The following is a 17,365-nucleotide window of genomic DNA, read 5'->3' as shown; positions in this document are numbered from 1 at the left end:
TTAGCACAGCCGCCCAATGTCATTCTTAGTGCAGCCCTGGTTGCAGCACATTCCGGCCAAGCCCAGGGAGAAGTTCCTTTTTGGTCTGTTGGGGCGCGGCCACGGGATGTTGGGGTTCGCACCCAGCATTGCCGGCAGCCCCTGTTGCCATCGACTCTCCCACTGCAGCGTCTCGCCCTGGTCCGATTCTGGCCCCGCCTCGTAGTCACTGACTTCGCCCAGCGCTTTGAGTAGGTCCGCCAGCGTGGAGCTGGGCTTCTGTGGACGGTCTGCTGCTTCCAATCTCGCCTGTGGCCAGCTGAGCCTGTCCTTACTGTTGAAGAGTTCATCGTAGGAGCTGATCAGGAAGGGGTCTGTGGAGACGACATGAAAACAATGGAGTAACGGCCAATGCAAACTACAGACAGACATGCGGGATTGTAGCTAGTTTTTTAGTTTGGCTTTAAATCTGTTGGTCTAAACAGCACTCAGGAGGAGGAAAACTAATTAAATAGTCTTCTAGCGATGTGATCAAGTGTCACTAGGGAACTTACTTCACCCTGCTTGCAAATACGTCTTTAGAGACGTCCTATTACTCTAAAAAATTCCTGTGCTTGGTTTCGGTGCCGTAATTTTATTGTGACAGGTTACGGCTATTGTCGATTTGACATGAAATGCCTTGTGTATGCTGAATTGACTTATTGATAAACTTGTTAATTTTGTGGAATACAATTTCAGCAATTTAGCAGAGTAGGATTTAAACTAAAGACCTATACAGCATGTTAGATGTAAATTAAGAATGTAGGTTACTGTGGGGGAAATATTTTCGAAATATTTTTCTGTCTCGCTGGTTTGATCGGGATCATCAAAACACGGCTAAAGCCAGATTGTAAATGAAAAAAGCGACAGCCTTTGATAGCATTACCCCCAAGCAAAAGGAAATCCTACAACTGTTACAGTGTATTAGCCAAATCAATGCTTGGCAGAAAATGGGCGCTCTCCGTGGTTCTGAAACTGTCTCTACCTGAGTTTAGGAAACGTTCTGAGCGGGAAAAGTTCCATTTGCTGGTGAACGGATTCATTCGGCACTAGGATTTATAAAAGCAGATCCTTTTTTGTGTTGGGAGGGGGGGGGGGGGGGGGGGGGGGGGTTGAGGTGATATAGTTGTTGTTTTCTGTAATGTTTTGTAGAAAACCAAATCAACCCAAACCGCTCTCTGCAGATAATGCTCCCTTCAGGAATTTAAATTCTACAAATTAAGTGAAATATTAAGCTTCGGTTTCTGTGCATTGTATCGAGGTTTTCTTTACTGGTTGTGTGTAGTGATAGATATCCCCCTCATTTATTAGATCATAGCAACAATTATGCGTAATTATGTGCATCCATAGCCTACGTGGCCATAAAGTATACTTCATAATGTCCTGTATTAAACATGATGTGAGTTACATACTGTAACTTTTTATTGCCAAACTGACATTAATCAATATATTCCAGGTTAAACTGCATGGACCTTAAATATATCAAGACTATGTAGTAGGCTACATGCAAAATGTATGCATCACATTTTTTCTTTGCATGTCAAAATCAAGGTAGTTTAGGTTTCTCTGAGGATTACCATTTAAAACTGAAACACTTAATTGAAGAACTATCACATATTAAAGTGTGAAACCTACTTTTCCTATTGACGTTACATAGCACAAAGCAAGTAAAAACCATTTTCTTTTTATGATCGTCGGGATATATCTCAAAACAACTCAAAACAAACAATAAAAAGCACTTACTTCTCTCGCTGCTCTGAAGAGACTCCAGATCTACCGATCTTTTCCACCGGGATCCTCCACAGGTAAAGATTACGGCTCTTATGAACTCCCTGCCACATAGTTTTACCCCGTAGTCCCGCGCGAGGGCTGCTTTATTTTCACCTTCGGCGCCAGCGTGCAGAGCCATACTGCCAACAAACAGTACTATCACCGACAGAAGCCTAAGCATTTTCGTCTTATTTTCCCCTGCTTTCTGTATATGGCTAAACGCGAGAGCTGCCCTTCAGAGAAGCAGGCTGTGCTTGCATTCAGTAGAGGCTTCCTAACGTACTACTTTTCTTGTATCCAAGTTCTCAGGAAATGTGTTGCCCTACCTTAGATACCTGAGCCTGTTCCTCATGGACAGTCCGATATCGGTCCACCTTATATAGGTTCCCACCCCGCCACGCTCTGAGTCATGTTTCTCTTCGGACTGACCGACCCCGTACTCTCTCTCCGCTTTAACGAATGACCTCCCTAACAACAAGTAACATCCAACGAATTCAAAAGAGATATATTTCTTATTAATGTAGTATATCCCTGAGAGCAGCTTACGTATTTGGATATGAACCAGTTCAAAGTGTAATATTGTTACTGAAACGATGAGTTATGTCCATGTCAGTAAATTGGATTTTGTAAATCTTGACAATATTTAACAACTTCAAAGAAACACAAAGAGGAAATGTTTCTGCCAACTTTACTCCAGATTGCTAAATACACTGGGGACAGCGCAGAAGACAGGAAGGTAGAAATGACCTATATGACCTGGGTAGTCAGATACTTGAAGGTACTTTTAGTTGTTTGACTTTCCAGGTTGAATATCAGTCATGTTTCTGTACACTTGCTAGTTACAGTTTATGAAATAACTGTGGAGCAATATCACCAGCAAATGACATTTGAGAACAGAATGATGAATTGGGGAGGTCCTGCCATCACATGCATCTGTTATCTTGTCTGTTTATTTATGCGATGTGGAGGTGGATATCAATAACAGTAATGAATATGGCGAAAATCATAAAGTGCTTAAAATGCTTCATTCAATATTCCAGTTCATGGCTTAATCAGGTGGTCCTTATCTGAGTTTACATGAAGGCTATTGCACCTCTGATCTTGTGAGCCATAAGCTCCAGTTAGCTTTGCCAAAGATGGTAAAGGTCTACATTGCTCTCTATCAAGAAGACTGTTGATGGATCTACAGTTCAATACCTATCATCAACAGAATGTAGCAATAAATTACACATACATATATAGTGTGTATATGGGTCTCTAACAAGCAAGCTTTGTTCAGAAGGAGGTTAGACAGACAAGAAGACAGATCTGTGACGACCAACGACTCTCCACAGAGGCAGGTGGTGTGACTTACCCTGAGGCAGCACTGCATCCTGGGAGCTTTGATTTCAGCACTCGGCTGTGACGCAGGAGCAGAGAGTGGGGGCTATGACCACACTCACACGCTCGTACCCCTCCTCCCTCGTGCCTACGCAGAGAGTGAAACAAAACGTCATCTCCCATAATATGTGAAATTATTTTCCGAGGGCGTATTTGACGAGGAGCTGTGCATGTAGTGTGTTCTGTTTGGCATCACTGCATATGCTACTCACCAGTTTTATAATTTACATAACAATTAGAGTTCATTCTTATTCTCACATCCTAAATGTAAGATAATTTGAGTCTCTAAAAAAGGCCGTAAATGCTGTACTGCCTTTATGGACACAGGGATGATAAAGAATTATTACAAAGTATTAGCCATTGAATCTCACAAATATTTACTTATTATACACGCTTGTTAACTATCGTGCCCTCATACGGAATACTGAGAGCTTTTATGCAGAGGTGTATATGTTGAAGTTATAGTACCTGTATGAAACACAGAGAGTTTGTATATTCTATTTGCAACTTGAGAGATAAAATACATCCATCTTACATTCTGATTTTGATGTGTTCTGTTTGGTTTTCTGTTCAGCGCTAGTGTGTGTGATTCCGTTCCCTTTCTGTGTGATGTACACAATTGCGCACACAGAGTGGAATACTTATTCAGCATTTGCACACATTGCATACATTTTGCGTGAGTGTACACCAGAAGAAGATTTCTTTCAACTTTAAAAGGAACACACAAAGTAACTGATTGCACCTTAGTTTTTGGTATTTTAATTAAATCGTTCCATTTAAGAGCGTGAGTGTCTCTTTTGCTTGTTGCTATGGACAGCATTATGTATTGTTTGACTCAAATCACAACATTGCTCTTAATCAAAATTCAATTCATCCATAGATTTGTAGTTGCTGATTTAGCTTTATTCATCTTTTCTCACCTCTCGATACTGTTAACGCTAAGAATTCAAAAACCGCCTTGAGCATGATGGAAGAATTGGCTCGTGACTCATTCAATACAACATGCCACCCTGTATGCTTCGGAGTACCCATATAAGTTAAAATGGTTTGAATGTAAGACTTTACTATCTTTGCACAAATTAAGTGTCAAAATTCTGTTTTCTGAACTTTAAAGTCTTCAGAAGACTTCAATAACAAGGACTGTCCATGCACAAAACTCTGTCCTATGATAATCACAATTGGTTGCTTCTACTTTCTCTTGTGTTTAACGTGAGTAATTATACTGTAGAACCTTTATGAATGGCTCGGTTCATTTTCTTAGCCTACGTCTAAGAAGCACTGCGCCAGTGTCAGTGACACAAGTGACGTCTTTCACGTCCAGAGAATCACACGACTTATTTCTCCGTGAACCTGTGAAAGGTCAGGTGAGCTTTTGTCAGGCCTATTTCCTGTTTACTGCAAGAAGTAACATTTCCATTCCTCCTCATTGTTATTGCAGAATGAAGCGCAAAATGGCATATTGTCTTAAGGGTCTTTATTCATGCGGCGCTTGTGTCAAAGTTGAAGTGTGCTTTGCGCCAGGTGAAGGGGAAAGGTCCGTCAGTTCAAATTTAAATGTCTTTTGTGTATGCATATCAGAAACAAATTGCATTGCCTTCTATGCATCAAGATAAATTTTAAAATCTCTGCCAGCAAGAACATCAAACGGCTGCACATTAACCTCCTCTAACGGTCAATGTTGGGGGAAGAAGTTTGTTAGGGTGATATTTTATCCCCTTGCATAAAGGGGTCCTCAAAGTGTAAAGAGCTGTAGATAAAAATAAATAACAGCTGACTATAAATAATTTATAAAGACAAAATCAAATGCCAAACGAGGATTCAGAAAAAAAATGCAGTCAAAGAAACAGATGTTGAAAAGCGTTCAGCTGACGTCATAGAGGTGAGCTTGTTTGCTAAGTGTTTAATCACTCAGTTGGACTCAATTATGCCCTATTTTTTGTGTTAAGCAACTGATCTCATCTGAAGTGAACTGGGTAACACAAGGACAAATGCCGATGATTCCATAAAATCTCTGGAAAAGGTTCCAAATACTGAAATTCTGAAAATGAAATATATACATACAAATATATGCACCTATATTTCATTTGTATCCATCCAAAGATTTAGTGATCAGGAAAAGGAAAGACTTATTGAAAGTATTTTTCTAGTCACATTATTTTTAGAACACTGAGGGTATGTGGCAGCCCTAAAAGTCTGTTACTGCATGCTGATAGAGCCAGTCTTATTCTAATCCATTCAAACATTCAGGACTGTATCTCTGCTTGCAGGGCATATCACACCTAATCTCTCAGCAATTCTTGTGACAGTTAAACAGTTCCTTCACAGCACAGAGGGTCTGAGGGCTTTACTTTAAAGCAAAGCCTTCTGGGTAGCACCACAGAGTCACTGAAATGAAATACAACATTGTGGTGCAACACACTGCATAGGGTTAAGATAGTGGGCGACACAGCGACGATGTTAATAAATTGCTTGCGGTTCTGACTGTCTCTATCGCCCCTCCATCGAGTTTTCTACTGACTAGAGTGATGTCAAAGGGTGGAGGACACAGTTTGTGCTTATATTTCACTGATAATCATCTGACAGGTGAGCATTCTCATCTGCAGTAATTTAATTGGCTCTGACATCCTCGAGACATTGATTTCAGGTCCATTTCGCTGGTTGCGTCATCGTGCTGGAGATTGCTTCCAGGCCTCAAAATCCAGGAGGGAAGATCAGCAGTAAAGATGAGATTCGGTGCCTCTTTAGAGTTCATTTTTTCCAAAGTCCTCGATATGTTTTCATTAACGAGGCCTACAGTACATAAAACCTCCACCATCATTTCTCCACCTTGCAAAGTGCACAGAGGGTGCAAACATTACTTGCTGATTGTTTTTATTGTCTTATGTCAGTCCTGACATACCTACAGTTATAAAATATATAAAACTATAATATAGCTATTAGCAAGCAGCACAGAATACGAACAGAATATTTGTTTATGTCTAATACAATGCTTTCTGTATGTGGGACTGTGAGAAGGGGTAGCTTGTGTTTTTTTTTCAAATGTTGTTTCATAAAGAAGAACAAATTATTGAAGGCGAAATTGTCTTTCTCTTTTTTCTCACCGCATTAGTAACTGCGGGATCATTACCTACCATCCTTTTGACTGTCAGGGCCACATTCAATCGTGTAAGTCTGCTAAAAATAAGGTTAAACACAGGTTACTGTCAAGCCCTGACAAATAGTGCCATTGCATGTTTTTCACACATTCCCACAAACACAATTCAGAGGCAACATGGTGGTGATGGAGGAGACATATTGGCAAAAGACAATCAACTGAATTTGGAGTGTCGTGAGTTAATCTAGTTGTCATAGGGAGATCCGGGAGGCCAGAGAAATCACTGAATAACTTTAAGTTTTTTGGTCAATAAACATTTGAAAAAGATCTCAAGAGAAAGTGTATTGTTGTACATAAATAATTAAAACCAACCAACTCTTAATAAGCAATTTTAGTAGATGTAATACAATCAAAACATATTGGTTGCCACTGATGTGGCTATATCAGTACTTATATTTGGCTTGGCTTTAAGTCTTGTTACTTTTCATATGCACCTCTAGTAAATAGAGATTTTTTCCTTGTAGGTGACAGTTATGAGGGAAAGACATAATTTGTTTTTTTTTTTCTTGTCACATATGGAATACTGAGGTCTGAGAGCGACCCTCTATTGGAAGTGCTGTCTTTTTGTGGGCTTTAATTAATCGAATAATGATTTTTTTTCAACAAACAGGTTTTTTTATTATTTTGGAAAACATTCCCTTGAAGCTTGCTCTAAGGACTTTGACTCCTCAATACCCTCATACACTCTCATCTTTGCCAATAGGAAAACAAACCTTTGCTAATGGGCAAGCATTTTATTCCATTCCAGTAGGGAATGGCCTGGGTGTCTGCTTATAGAGGGGAGCTAATGAAATGACAGCGGATCCCATACCCACACATTTTCCTCCTACCCCTGCTCAGGCGAGGAAGGGGGGGTTCCAGTCACGGATCCGTGAGAGACCAGGAGAGTCGTGGGAGAGGAGTGCGGAGGTGACGAAGCAGAAGTGGTGCTCTGTCCCAGTGAAGTTCACTGACATTTGAAAAGGCCAAGTGTAAAGATTTCTTGACGAGGCAGTAAACCAGTTGGAAAGCTGACACAGCTGGCACGAGACCCATCTGTCTGTGAAGCAGCCATTCATCCAACGTCTCAGTTGTTCATCTTTGTTGAAAAAACATCCAACTTACACTACTTTCTGGCTAACTTTTTTTTTTGGGGGGGGGGCAGGGATCTAGTCTCCAGTCCTAAGGAAAGTGTAGATGCTTAAGGGAAAGCATGACAGATACCTGTTTCTTTTTCATAAACAGGAAGCATTGATCTCATGTCTCTAAAGCCTGTATTTGTGAAAACATCCTGGTAATAATCCTGTTCTATATGCCCTATTCTATACCTTATACTCAGATCCCTCTTCACACGTAGCACATCTTTCCTATTCACTACCACTCATCTTTTACATGGCAGGGAGCAACTGTTCACCTGCCCTGTGTCAAAAATCCATCTATAAAGAAAGAGTGAGATGCAACTTCTCAAAGAACTGCTTCTGCCTTTATCCACAGTATGTTGTCTCTGTTTGCTTATGATAATGTAGACATAATCCTCTTGATATCGCCTTTGAGAAATATTTTTCCTATCAATGTCTTCTTTCTCCCTGGCACAGCATTTGGTTAGTATTGATATACATGTTCTAAACTGCCTGCACTGACTGTGACAGTCAGTCAGTTTACAGAATTTTGCACTTGTACAAATCAAGTGAAAATACACCAGTAATTATAACATGAAGCAACCATTACAGGCTCTGAAAAAGGCCTCAGAAAAAATGGTGGTGTGAGGGTTTTTCTACATTCATAGCTCTCCTGATAGTGATATTTCAATCTAGTACTTAAGACTGCGCAGCAAAATCACAATTTTCTTTATTTTCCTTTTCAGGTATTTACTCAATACATTACATGGTGCAGGTATCTTATCTGTCACAAGCTATGCACATATGATTTCCATGTGTTTTTCTTGAATGCTCACAGAACTGTAAAGAAAAAGACACACAAGGCTGAAAAAATCCATAACACAGGAATTTACCTCAAACCCCCTGACTCACAGAAATGACCTTAAAAAAGGAACGTCAAAACTCAATCTCCGAGCTGAATGATAAACCAAAGCTTATTAGTCATTATTTATTACGTGCGGGGAGGAAAACAAAGCAGCACACAAACATAGACGCGGAAGTGAGCGCTTAATAAGTCTGTCAGGTTCTATGGCCTCCGTGTATTAACAACGTTGCTGCTCCGTGAACACAGATCACAGATATTGATTGCCTCACAGGCAAAGATAAATCAAAAACGCATAAGCCACAAAATGAGGAAATAGCTTTTGTTTGGTGCAAAGTAACTTCTTTTAACGATTGCAATAAAGCAGACACCCCCCCCCCCCCCACAGCTTGCCAGGAGCTGGCAGGAGCACCTTGCACAATTTGTGTACCTACTATGATCCTCAAGGAGACTGAACAACAATAAAGTGAAGATTATGTAGGACTGAAACCTCAATTAAATGATACTGGTAACAGAAAAAGACATTTTGTCCATATATTTCTGTGTAAAAACATGACTAAATAAGCAGGGAAGTTTTTTGAAACCACAAATCAGATGGTACTCGCTCATGGTAAATTATAATGATGTACTCTGGAAGGCGATTAATGACTACCATTGACAGAAATAACAAAAATGTAAGGAATTGAAGTGCAAAGGTGTCAGTAGTACTGCTTCTGCAGAGATGTTTCTGTTTCCACTGTTAGTCATGCATCTGTGATCTTCAATTGATCACCATTTGATTTACATTGCATTGGGGCATTTAACCAATTTAATATTTGTCATGAATGCTTCTTTTTGATACGAAAATGATTGTGTTTTCTCAGCAAAATAAAAAAAATGTTTATCTTTGTATTCATATTCTCAAAACACTTTGTGCACGCAAGTTTAAAAAGTGGGCCAAATTAAAAAGGAAAGTTCAATGTGATGTCAATGTGAAACTGTTCAAGCCTTCAATGTTGTACCAAATGACTGCCCTGCCATTTGTTGGCATTCACCATTATACTGTATATTAGTACTATGTAAACTTATTTTCAAATGCTGGTCTATTTACAGCTCGTATTTAACTGGTGATGTAGTAAAAAACCTCAATGTGGGAAGCACAATGTGGTCGTAGGTCACATTTTAGGCAAAGCACTTTGCTGTGCCAAAAAAAAAAATTGAATCACTTTTCGTATTCTTAAAATATGAGTAATTTAGTTTTACCAGGTCTAACGAGTCATCCTATTCACACCAATACGCTTTACATATATGTATTTGTCTCCATAGCAACCGAACAGAAATTGTGGCATTAATTGCATGCATTTGTAATAACAAATATAGCATACATTTTTAAAGGAGGATCAAGGGGGTTGTCTGGGGGTTGTTCCCAGTAAATTTTCTATATGCATTGCAATTTTTTGACATATTGATTGACTGACAATTTATTTTTCTGGAAGGGTGTTTGAACAGTAAGGATGTATATATTTTATATCCTGGGTTGTTGCCTGATTTGCATATTTTTATTGCACACAGTGCAAATTGATGGGCGTTCAGAAGCCGTATTTTTGAACTTAACTTCTTTGTCACTGTGATCTGGACAGGTGCAAAGATTATACAAACTACATCTCATGCAGATTCCATCAATCATTCATGAGAAGATATTATCTTCGCCATTTACATTTACATTTATTCATTTAGTAGACACTTTTATCCAAAGCGATGTACAAAAGTGCATACAGTAAGTATAGTGACAGTACGAGGACAGGGTGTGTACAGTTCCATAATGAGACCGTAGTTCTCATCTGAGAGCTGAGATTACCAGATTATTTATATGGAAAAAAATACCTCATGATGAGAACAGTATTTGTGAAAAGACACTACTGTCAAACAGAAGATTTTTAATATTTTTGACAGATTTTTTGACAGATGTCTAACAAAATTACCAGCCACCATGCCGTGTGATCTAACAACACACAAGTCACTCTCCAAATGTCTGGCATAGTGTACTAAATTGTGCTTTTTAAATTGTTTCTTGTTGCCGCCTTTACCTTGACGCTCATTGCGCCGTTTGAAGTTGTTGAAGTCCGCTGTTTGAAAGTGTATCGTTTTAGTTGCCCTATAGGCTGTAATTGTACAAATCTAATAGTACTGTGTCCTCAAACAGACCTTGCTCTCAGCTGAGAACTGTCTCATTGTGGAACTGTACACATCCTGTCCCCGTACTGTCGCTATACTTGCTGTATGTACTTTTGTAAGTCGCTTTGGATAAAAGCGTCTGCTAAATAAATAAATGTAAATGTAAAATGTAAATACATGCTATGTTTCATCAACACTGCCCTAAGGGTGTCGGGGGTATGACTGGCTTTATATAATGACAGGAGGCAAAGAACAAAAACACTAACAAAATGGGGTGCCTAACATCTTTGGCACTCGGCTTCCTAAAAAAACAGAACTCTTGGAACTTTGGCGACTCAACAGGTATCTCAGACTTTTAATTACAATGACTGGTCAACACAAGGATGTACATGTTTTGGCACTGTGATGTCACCTAATGTGAAAACTGCACAGTCAGTTGTTGATTCGCCCTGGTATCAAGAGTGATAAAGATTGATCAGGATAGACGGCACGGTCTTCCACCTCTTGGTTGACACAATTTTTTTTAACACAAATGAATATGCTACTGAGCCTCCTCTGCAAGTGCTTCCTTTGCTTGTTACTGGTTGTATTAGACAGAAAGGATCCTGACTTTATTTAGCACAGGGACTAAATCCTGGTTAAAAATTAAGACCTTTCAATCACTGACAGAAAGCAGTGCTTTTTTATTACTTGGGTTGTCAAGACCAAAGTCAAGTCCTTTTCTACTAGTTTGTCATTTCATTTAGTCAAAAGCCATACTCCCAACAAATAGGCCAGGAACTACTTTGTGCAAGACACACTGGTGTGGAAAGACTGAAGAGTGATTATATTTCATTACATTATATTTCCTCTTTATGGGCTGAAATGCCACAAAACCAAACAAGAAACAAAATGAACAAAAAATAGGCTTAGTGGAAGTAGTGAGCCAACGCTGGGCAATAGTGTCTATATAGATTCCTCCCTGACAGACAGAGCTGGCTGTATCTTTATAATAGGCAACAAAAAACACCTGGCTTGACAGTTGATGAACTCCAGGTGCACATAACTGTATATAAAGCTGGGGAAAACTGGGGATCTTTTGACAGCCGGCAAAGGTTGGGCACAGCTGTCTCTGATCCCCCACAACCCCAGCTGGTATAACCCTCATATCCCCTTAAACAATGGCTCAGACCAGGGGGATGTGAGGGTGATACCAGCGCAGGTCTAGGAATGTTTCCCTGTCAGTCAGTCTCAGAGACTTCTCAACCTACAGCTCCAGCTCAGTATACACCTGACCTACACAGTCCTCCCACTGTCTCTGTTTCAGGTTAATACTCCTTTCTAGAGTCAGGGCTTTGCCTTGGCCCTGGGGTGGACCCCTACATGGGGGCCTAGCGAATTACTTCATCCGTGCATTGAGCAGGATTCCAGCTCCTCTCAGGTATCTTCTCCCTAGGTGACTGTCTCTAGGACTTGGGGCCCGCTCATCTATCAGCTTTGCCCAGCAGCACCATGAGACAAATTCAAAATTAACCCAGATCTGGTGTATTAGCCAATCAGGCCACCAGGCAGCGCTGTGCCTGCACTCTCTATCGCGTGCAGCATGGAGCCAGCTGTGGAGAAGTCATGCTGACACAAACGGACTGTCAAGCAGCCAGTGAGGGTTTTGCTTCCCTTTTACAGTGTGCAATGACATGAAACCAGAACCAAGCAAAAAACAAAATGAAACAGACTTACGGGGTGAAAGGCTGACTAAATTTGTGGTGGTGAGATGAAACGGCAAGATCCTTCTCTTAAAGGCACAGTCAAGTCTGCCTTAATAGGGGCATGATTGTCCAGATATAGAGTGGTCATGCAACCAGGAGGTGATAGGGATGGATCACAAGCAGTCACAGACTCTTAAAGTGAAGGGTCCCAGCAAACAAAAAAAACTTCCAAAGTGATGGTGGTTTAATGCAAAAAATGAAAAAATTAAAAATATAAAGTCATGAACAATAACAAAATAAAACAAAAAACATACCATGTAGAAGAGGCACCTCGTACAACTAGCTCACAACAGCTACAAATGGTGTGAACAGGACTCAAGGAAAAAAATGCAACAGTGTGATAACTCAAAAACTTTAAAAACTTTTAAACTTTAAATTAATTCACTCTGCATAGACATACTGAATATCATTCCTACAATACATTTATGGAACTTGCTTGACTTGCTGTCATAACCGTAACAATCAGTCTGCTGTTCATTTCTTCAAAAGTTTGTTGTCTCCCTGGTTTCTTTGTTCCAGTTAATGTGTGGTATACAAAACAAAATGAGAAATGAGACTGGCTTAATGATTGAAATGGCCAACAAAAAAATTAAAGTTCACCACAAACCAACAGTGATGTAAATAATAACAATGAAGACATGATAATCTGTGTTTCTTACCAATAATTTTTATTCCCATTAGCCACTGAGGCTGTGGGCACATTGTTGTCATCAATGTTAATGAGTCATGAAAACATGCAGCTGCAGTCCTGAAACCTATACCACAGATGCATGTCATCTTGCATGTGTTCACTCATGGGTGACCCTGACCTACTTTTCAAGCAGAGGAGGTCTTGTGCATGCTCTGGTTAAGCAACAGCAGTGTTTTCCCATACATACCTGTATCCAATTTGTATGGCAAGCCTAAGCACTGATATAGGGTCAGATAACACAATGATATTCTGACCCCCAAGCATTACATAAGCTGACACCGATCCAGCATCTGCGCCCACACATAGCACACTGACTGCAGAACACTGATCTAATCTGCAGAGAAAAGTGAGGAAATCCCACACCCTAGTGGAGAAAGCTGGCCACTGTCAGGTGAAGTACAGGTTTTCCACTGAAGTTTCAGGAAGCCAACATTTCTTTGACTTGGAAAACGAGTTCCTGAAAAGTGAAAATGACGCTGCATGAAGTTTTTGCAGTGCCTTAGGGGTAATTCAAATGATTCCTCGTGAAAAGATGGATGAGGTCAAATACAAATGTTTTACGCATCACTCACATTCAGGGAAACTCAAAATGGATCATTTATTAAGCATCTGAAATGATCACAGGAACCCCTTAAGCAGTGGAGTTTCCAAAGAAAATTTAGTTCTGCCAGGAGGACACAACTGTGTCTATCTACCACAGGGTGTGAGCCAAATGGTTCAGGAGGGTGGGGGGCAACTGTGAATCCAAAAGCAACAGCTAATGGATCTGTGAAACAAACTAGAACATTCTGGATGTTAAACAGATCCATTCAGAGTCAGCTGCTTTCACGGCTACGTTGCTAGGAAGAAATTACACAGAGCAACTACACGGCAACCTTAAGTTGCCTGACCACTTCTGAATGATAATTGGAGGCATGTCTTCTGGTCAGATGAAACAAAAATCAAGTGTTTTAGACATGCTCATCAGCATTATGTTTGGCATAAAAGGTGAAATGTAGGCTTGGGCTGAACTCATGCCCACTGTGTTCTGAACTGACCATGTCAATCTCCAGACCAACATCAAATCAAACATTTTGAGTTGGAACTCAAAAATTCATTTATTATAGAGGCATATCAGAGAATCCTGTTAATCTTGATTCATTACATTAAATTACATGTATTTAGCAGAACATAAGTGTATCCATTCAAGTTAAATGAGCAACAGTGCCAGACCAGGCTAACCAGATCAGTGAGTGTGAGCATAACACCACTGAAGCCCTACTACAAGTTAACTTGTGCAATCTGACTAAGCAAACCAATTACACTATGATACATAACTCACTACAACACAGAATCCAAAATACATCAAAATACTACACATAAAATAAACACCTAGAGGCAGGTGTTAGGGGGTCAGAATTGAGGTGGAACCGAGATGCAGTCTGAAGAGGTCTGCGACAGAAGATTTGCAACAGAGTTGCAGAGAATTATTGAAAGAGATGCTACAATACATTTTCCTAATTTTGACAAGGCAAACAGGTAAAGTACCATGTCATCATAACCCCGAAACCCCTTGTGACACAAGTCCCCTCTAGGGGGGTCACATGTTCAAACGTTGCTGTGACAATCTGATAGATGAGATGGTACTGGAGTAAAACTGAAAACATGACACAACTTCTTCGTCATACTTCTGACTTCTTCTGATGTCATACTTCTTTGGAACACATTCTATTAATGTTGTAATTTATCAACTCGTGATTTCCTAAGTCCAGTTGGTCGAGTATTGAGTTTTCTCTCCAGTCAAGGAAATGATCTATTACATTGTGGGTTTTTTTCATGCCAAAACTTGCACGGAGTTATTGGGAAATTCACGTTTGGATTTCACATGGACAAACGTGATTATGAGTTAATCAGAACTTGCTAATTCAGCTCACATACAGGCACAACAGATATGTTCCACTACATTAACATGTTCAGACTTGTCAGGTTGCACAAATACAAATTAATTAATTAAATTAATTAAATGCAAAACTGGTGGTCAGTGGCTTTTTCAGCTGTAATGTATGTATAATTTCATTATTATTTATCTATAATGAGCTTGAAATGTTAGAGGTGGAAAGCTCTCCAAACTAGTTTGTCATGTGTGAGTAAAACATGATTATGTTGTTTTTTATTCAAAACATACTTTTTATTATCTGGCTGCAGATCAACCTTTGGGCTGGAAAGAAATGAAACATTGACCCATATATGACAACATGACCACATATTACAATATAATCAAATGGAGGTTTCATGTTGTCAGTTATTATGTGTCAATGTGACAAAGTGTATTGCTCCTCAGTCTCTGCGGGTTCTTATTCGGTAAATTACATCTTATCCTTCACTAGCATGAAACCGTGGACCTTGGAGGGGAAACCAGAGGACACTGATACCCCTCATGAGGATGGAAAACAAAAGCTGAACACTCAGATTTAATGACAAACCCATTCGTAATGTGTTTCAGTTCTCCGTATTTCAAGAAAAACTGAATGGATAGAAACCCTGGTTTACAGGTCTTGGTTTTCCCACATTCAGTCGTGTGGGGCGCACTTCTGGCATTAGCCTAACTCAAGGAGGAAATGCAGTAATTTACTGGACGGGATAGCTTTCAGACTTCCTTGGGCTAAATCTAGGAAGTTACAGATCTATTGTCTACTATCTCAATAGTTTTGAAGTCCTACCGACATTTCCTGAAGAGATAATATTCAAGTCTAGAGTCCCATAGAGTCCCAGGGCTGTGTCTGAAGGGAATTACGAGGTGTTGCCATGACTAGTCAAACTATGGAACACGGTTTGTCGTACAAGTAGCTTTGCTGTGTGTAATGTATGGGAAATTGACTGCCTCTAACGTTTCGACAGAGGTGGTCCTTTTTTGGCTCTCTGTGGGGACTGAGTATTTTACTCCACAAACAAAGGCTCCACTTACCCACGCTAGGAATTCGATTCCATACTGAACTGGCTATCGGACGATAATGTCGTAATGTGATTCAAAAATTAAGCAAGAATTTTATACAGATACGCTCACTCAAACCTGCGAATAATGCTAAAATATAGAAAATGATGTCTTCATTTGATTACTAATATGTATGCATACTTTATTTTGTGTATCGACTTTGCAACGATTACAGTGGATAACCCCTCAATAGCTCACCGCAACGTAGTTTGCTGAGATTTTCCTCAATTACAACACTATCCTGCATTTCCTTGGCATCCAATAAGCGTAGTGAGTTCCCGTGACAAGTCAAAGTCACATCTACCTGCAAGATTCTGTTATCTATGACTGTTCAAATCACGGAAGACTCATATGTGTTGCGCTTATTTCGCAGTCTTGTAGGCTATAGGCTAATAGGCGTAAATCAATTACATCTGTAAGCTTACATTTTAGTTAATTGACTTATACGATGAAATTAGGAAAACGCTTAAAAACTGGAAATAATTATTGTATCGAATGTGTATCTCTGCTGCGGCGTATCCGCAATATTTTTCTCGTACGTTGTACACCGAAAGCACTGACTTACTTTAACACTGTCTTTGCTTACACTGGAAAGTTACAAACCTGTTTTTATCAACTTAAAAATCCATCACAGACGCATCTCTCAGAGTTTAGTGAAATGTTGAATGTTCTTTTGAAATTTGAGTGAATGCCAGAATTGCATCCTGTTGTAATTGAACCACATTCACCTTAGAAAGGATTAAGTTAACACATGACAGTATTTACACATACACAAGGCATTCATATTTTAGGGCAATGTCAGCCGTTGGTTTATCAGTGCAAGTACAATAACGCCAGTGGTTGCACTTTCCTAAACATCTCTCTCTCTCTCTCTCTCTCTCTCTCTCTCTCTTCCACCACACGCAAACACATAAAACAAACACATAAAATGGCATGTTAAAAATATCGTAAAATTATTCTATCATCTTTCAGATCCTTTCCTTCTGACTCATGCTGTGGGCTGCTTCCGTTTACTGTAAGCTTTTCACTTAGTTCCTTGTCAGAGTCATTTGCATGCTTTCCTGGTCAGAACACACCCCGAGTGTCAAGAATCTTGTGTGATTACTGTAACCCTTGCACTGTAAAAGATGTCCAGGTTTTCCTCAACTGCTGTAATTCCGCAGATATTATACTTTATTTTATTAATAGTTATTAATAAAAGATCAGGAAAAAGAAAATCTTGTCCGTAATCAGTTCCACAGCTCACAAAGCCTTACAGTTCTATCTAAAATTATATGATTCTAAAATTCCAGCTGAAACATGTTGTCTAACACTATGATAAGTTCATCTGGGATCCAGTTGTTTATGGGACCTAATGGTCTTCTTTTCATCTGGTTGGATTTCAAAGTTATTCTGCCTTTGCTATGGAAATGTTAAGCATTGACATGTATGGGCTGAGAAAGTAAAAGCTGATAGTGTATGTGTGTAAGAACAAGTTTTACTGCAATTAGTTCTTGCATAGAATGTTTTGTTTCATGTAAACA

The 17,365-nt window shown here is 39.6% G+C and overlaps 1 protein-coding gene across 1 annotated transcript; it reads right to left on the bottom strand.

Annotated features, from left to right (window-relative positions):
* On the bottom strand, positions 1-1,969 carry LOC118777378 (relaxin-3-like). The gene is made up of 2 exons (XM_036528211.1): positions 1,762-1,969; positions 1-353 (listed from the first exon to the last, which is right to left on the bottom strand). The coding sequence occupies exons 1-2, from the start codon at positions 1,967-1,969 to the stop codon at positions 1-3; spliced, it is 561 nt and encodes a 186-aa protein (XP_036384104.1).
* Positions 1,970-17,365: the final 15,396 nt, after the last annotated feature.

This window comes from Megalops cyprinoides, chromosome 5 (assembly GCF_013368585.1).
Source record: "Megalops cyprinoides isolate fMegCyp1 chromosome 5, fMegCyp1.pri, whole genome shotgun sequence".
Lineage (NCBI taxonomy): Eukaryota > Metazoa > Chordata > Actinopteri > Elopiformes > Megalopidae > Megalops > Megalops cyprinoides.
The sequence above is the reverse complement of the archived record's forward strand: the minus strand, read 5'-3'. Positions and strand labels throughout refer to the sequence as shown.